At 50.9% G+C, this 5,000-nt stretch overlaps 1 protein-coding gene across 1 annotated transcript in view; it reads right to left on the bottom strand.

Annotated features, from left to right (window-relative positions):
• Positions 1-5,000, bottom strand: part of LOC140405649 (glucagon receptor-like) — a 260,778-nt gene that overhangs the window by 1,486 nt on the left and 254,292 nt on the right. The window contains exon 9 of the mRNA XM_072494182.1: positions 3,421-3,462. Within this exon, the coding sequence (XP_072350283.1) occupies positions 3,421-3,462 (42 nt within the window). The remainder of the gene's footprint in view (positions 1-3,420; positions 3,463-5,000) is intronic.

Below are 5,000 nucleotides of genomic sequence, written 5' to 3'. Positions count from 1 at the left end.
CCCATCGCAAACCCTTCCCCCATTGGGAACGTCTCGATTCAATCTCCCCCTTAACCTTCTCCTCATTGACTCCCGTCTCCCATCGCAAACCCTTACCCCATTCGGAACGTCTCGATTCAATCTCCCCCTTAACCTTCTCCTCATTGACTCCCATCGCAAACCCTTCCCCCATTGGGAACGTCTCGATTCAATCTCCCCCTTAACCTTCTCCTCATTGACTCCTATCTCCCATCGCAAACCCTTCCCCCATTGGGAACGTCTCGATTCAATCTCCCCCTTAACCTTCTCCTCATCGACTCCCATCTCCCATCGCAAACCTTCCCCCATTTGGAACGTCTCGATTCGATCTCCCCCTTAACCTTCTCCTCATTGACTCCCGTCTCCCATCGCAAACCCTTCCTCCATTTGGAACGTCTTGATTCAATCTCCCCCTTAACCTTCTCCTCATTGACTCCCATCTCCCATCGCAAACCCTTCCCCCATTTGGAACGCCTCGATTCAATCTCCCCCTTAACCTTCTCCTCATTGACTCCCATCTCCCATCGCAAACCCTTCCCCCATTTGGAACGTCTCGATTCAATCTCCCCCTTAACCTTCTCCTCATTGACTCCCATCTCCCATCACAAACCCTTCCCCCATTTGGAACGTCTCAATTCAATCTCTCCCTTAACCTTCTCCTCACTGACTCCCATCGCAAACCCTTCCCCCATTTAGAACGTTTCGATTCAATCTCCCCCTTAACCTTCTCCTCACTGACTCCCATCTCCCATCGCAAACCCTTCCCCCATTTGGAACGTCTCGATTCAATCTCCCCCTTAACCTTCTCCTCATTGACTCCCGTCTCCCATCGCAAACCCTTCCCCCATTTGGATTGTCTCGATTCAATCTCCCCCTTAACCTTCTCCTCATTAACTCCCATCGCAAACCCTTCCCCCATTTGGAACGTCTCGATTCAATCTCTCCCTTAACCTTCTCCTCATTGACTCCCATCTCCCATCGCAAACCCTTCCCCCTTTTGGAACGCCTCGATTCAATCTCCCCCTTAACCTTCCCCTCATTGACTCCCATCGCAAACCCTTCCCCCATTCGGAACATCTCGATTCAATCTCCCCCTTAACCTTCTCCTCATTCACTCCCATCGCAAACCCGTCCCCCATTGGGAACATCTCGATTCAATCTCCCCCTTAACCTTCTCCTCATTGACTCCCGTCTCCCATCGCAAACTCTTCCCCCATTGGGAACGTCTCAATTCAATCTCCCCCTTAACCTTCTCCTCATTGACTCCCATCACAAACCCTTCCCCCATTGGGAACGTCTCGATTCAATCTCCCCCTTAACCTTCTCCTCATTGACTCCCATCTCTCATCGCAAACCCTTCCCCCATTGGGAACGTCTCAATTCAATCTCCCCCTTAACCTGCTCCTCATTGACTCCCATCGCAAACCCTTCCCCCATTGGGAACGTCTCGATTCAATCTCCTCCTTAACCTTCTCCTCATTGACTCCCATCTCCCATCGCAAACCCTTCCTCCATTTGGAACGTCTCGATTCGATCTCCCCCTTAACCTTCTCCTCATAGACCCCATCTCCCATCGCAAACCCTTCCCCTATTTGGAACGTCTCGATTCGATCTCCCCCTAAACCTTCTCCTCATTGACTCCCATCTCCCATCGCAAACCCTTCCCCCATTGGGAACGTCTCGATTCAATCTCCCCCTTAACCTTCTCCTCATCGACTCCCATCTCCCATCGCAAACCTTCCCCCATTTGGAACGTCTCGATTCGATCTCCCCCTTAACCTTCTCCTCATCGACTCCCATCTCCCATCGCAAACGCTTCCTCCATTTGGAACGTCTCGATTCAATCTCCCCCTTAACCTTCTCCTCATTGACTCCCATCTCCCATCGCAAACCCTTCCCCCATTTGGAACGTCTCAATTCAATCTCTCCCTTAACCTTCTCCTCATTGACTCCCATCGCAAACCCTTCCCCCATTTGGAACGTTTCGATTCAATCTCCCCCTTAACCTTCTCCTCATTGACTCCGTCTCCCATCGCAAACCCTTCCCCCATTTGGAACGTCTCGATTCAATCTCCCCCTTAACCTTCTCCTCATTGACTCCCGTCTCCCATCGCAAACCCTTCCCCCATTTGGAACGTCTCGATTCAATCTCCCCCTTAACCTTCTCCTCATTGACTCCCGTCTCCCATCGCAAACCCTTCCCCCATTTGGAACGTCTCGATTCAATCTCCCCCTTAACCTTCCCCTCATTGACTCCCATCGCAAACCCTTCCCCCATTTGGAACGTCTCAATTCAATCTCTCCCTTAACGTTCTCCTCATTGACTCCCATCGCAAACCCTTCCCCCATTTGGAACGTTTCGATTCAATCTTCCCCTTAACCTTCTCCTCATTGACTCCCGTCTCCCATCGCAAACCCTTCCCCCATTTGGAACGTCTCGATTCAATCTCCCCCTTAACCTTCTCCTCATTGACTCCCGTCTCCCATCGCAAACCCTTCCCCCATTTGGAACGTCTCGATTCAATCTCCCCCTTAACCTTCTCCTCATTGACTCCCGTCTCCCATCGCAAACCCTTCCCCCATTCGGAACATCTCGATTCAATCTCCCCCTTAACCTTCTCCTCATTCACTCCCATCGCAAACCCTTCCCCCATTTGGAACGTCTCGATTCAATCTCCCCCTTAACCTTCTCCTCATTGACTCCCATCTCCCATCGCAAACCCTCCCCCCATTTGGAACGTCTCGATTCAATCTCCCCCTTAACCTTCTCCTCATTGACTCCCATCGCAAACCCGTCCCCCATTTGGAATGCCTCGATTTAATCTCCCCCTTAACCTTCCCCTCATTGACTCCCATTGCAAACCCTTCCCCCTTTTGGAACGTCTCGATTCAATCTCCCCCTTAACCTTCTCCTCATTGACTCCCATCTCCCATCGCAAACCCTTCCCCCATTCGGAACATCTCGATTCAATCTCCCCCTTAACCTTCTCCTCATTCACTCCCATCGCAAACCCGTCCCCCATTGGGAACATCTCGATTCAATCTCCCCCTTAACCTTCTCCTCATTGACTCCAGTCTCCCATCGCAAACCCTTCCCCCATTGGGAACGTCTCAATTCAATCTCCCCCTTAACCTTCTCCTCATTGACTCCCATCACAAACCCTTCCCCCATTGGGAACGTCTCGATTCAATCTCCCCCTTAACCTTCTCCTCATTGACTCCCGTCTCCCATCACAAACCCTTCCCCCATTTGGAACGTCTCGATTCAACTCCCCTGTCACCCCCCCCCCCCCACACCCCTTCGACCAAACTGTGCCACCTCGCTAAATCCCGGCACTACACTGCGTCCGCCACTTGCCCGCCCAGTCTCGCCATCCGCCCGGGAGGTAGCGACGTACTCACCTCCGCGTTCAGGAAGCAGTAGAGCGTAGCCACAAAGAGTCCCTGGGTAAGCAGCGAGGGTGGGGGGAGGGAGAGAGAGAGAGAGAGTGGGAGGATGTACGTTAATTCTCAGACATTAACAAGACAATTCTCCCCCCCCCACCCCCCCCCGCTCGCGAATGCGTAATTGGAAAGGACCCGCGTAAAGTCATCACCCATCCCCAATTGCCCCCCTCGAGGAGCTGGTGGGCGGACTGCCTTCTGGAACCCTCCGCCGCCCCCGTGCGGTGTAGGTACACCCACGCCGCTGTCAGGGAGGGAGGTCCGGTATTCGAGGGGCTGAGGAAACGGAGGTTTTGTGGACTCGGCTCCACTTTCCGGCCCGAACACCATAACCCTTAATCCCTTTATTCTTCAAAAAACTATCGATCTTTATCTTAAAAACATTTAATGAAGGAGCCTCTACTGCTTCACTGGGCAAGGAATTCCAGAGATTCACCACCCTTTGGGTGAAGAAGTTCCTCCTAAACTCAGTCCTAAATCTACTTCCCCTTATTTTGAGGCTATGCCCCCTAGTTCTGCTTTCACCCGCCAGTGGAAACAACCTGCCCGCATCTATCCTATCTATTCCCTTCATAATCTTATATGTTTCTATAAGATCCCCCCATATCCTTCTAAATTCCAATGAGTACAGTCCCAGTCTACTCAACCTCTCCTCGTAATCCAACCCCTTCAGCTCTGGGATTAACCTAGTGAATCTCCTCTGCACACCCTCCAGTGCCAGTACGTCCTTTCTCAGGTAAGGAGACCAAAACTGAACACAATACTCCAGGTGTGGCCTCACTAACACCTTATACAATTGCAGCAGAACCTCCCTAGTCTTAAACTCCATCCCCCTAGCAATGAAGGACAGAACTCCATTCGCCTTCTTAATCACCTGCTGCACCTGTCAACCAACTTTTTGCGACTCATGCACTAGCACACCCAGGTCTCTCTGCACAGCAGCATGTTTTAATATTTTATCATTTAAATAATAATCCCTTTTGCTGTTGTTCCTGCCAAAATGGATAACCTCACACTTGTCAACGTTGTATTCCATCTGCCAGACCCTAGCCCATTCACCGAGCCTATCCAAATCCCTCTGCAGACTTCCGGTATCCTCTGCACTTTTTGCTTTACCACTTATCCTAGTGTCGTCTAAGGGAGGGCTTAAAGTGAGGACTCCCTGGGCGGAACAGCTTCCACCTTCGAGGAGATTTAGTCACAGGCCAGGGTTTCAGAAAACTACAAAGTATATCGTGGAGTTTCCCTAACCCTAACCCTAACCCTAACCCAAACCCTAACCCAAACCCAAACCCTAACCCTAACCCTAACCCTAACCCTAACCCTAACCCTATGACTGTTTGTTGAGTTCGCTCGCACCTTTCAGCGATTCTTCGACAGAGGTCTTCGGAGCTGATAGTCAAAAAGAAGCTTAATCCTACAAATTTAGTAAATATTTTAAGAAACACACGCACACAGGAAACATTATCATCAACGACAGACATGCGGCCCCCAGACAGCTGCAGTAATAAGAACAAAGAACAAAGAACAAAGAAAAG

The sequence above is a fragment of the Scyliorhinus torazame genome, unplaced genomic scaffold (genome assembly GCF_047496885.1).
Source record: "Scyliorhinus torazame isolate Kashiwa2021f unplaced genomic scaffold, sScyTor2.1 scaffold_184, whole genome shotgun sequence".
NCBI lineage: Eukaryota > Metazoa > Chordata > Chondrichthyes > Carcharhiniformes > Scyliorhinidae > Scyliorhinus > Scyliorhinus torazame.
The sequence above is the reverse complement of the archived record's forward strand: the minus strand, read 5'-3'. Positions and strand labels throughout refer to the sequence as shown.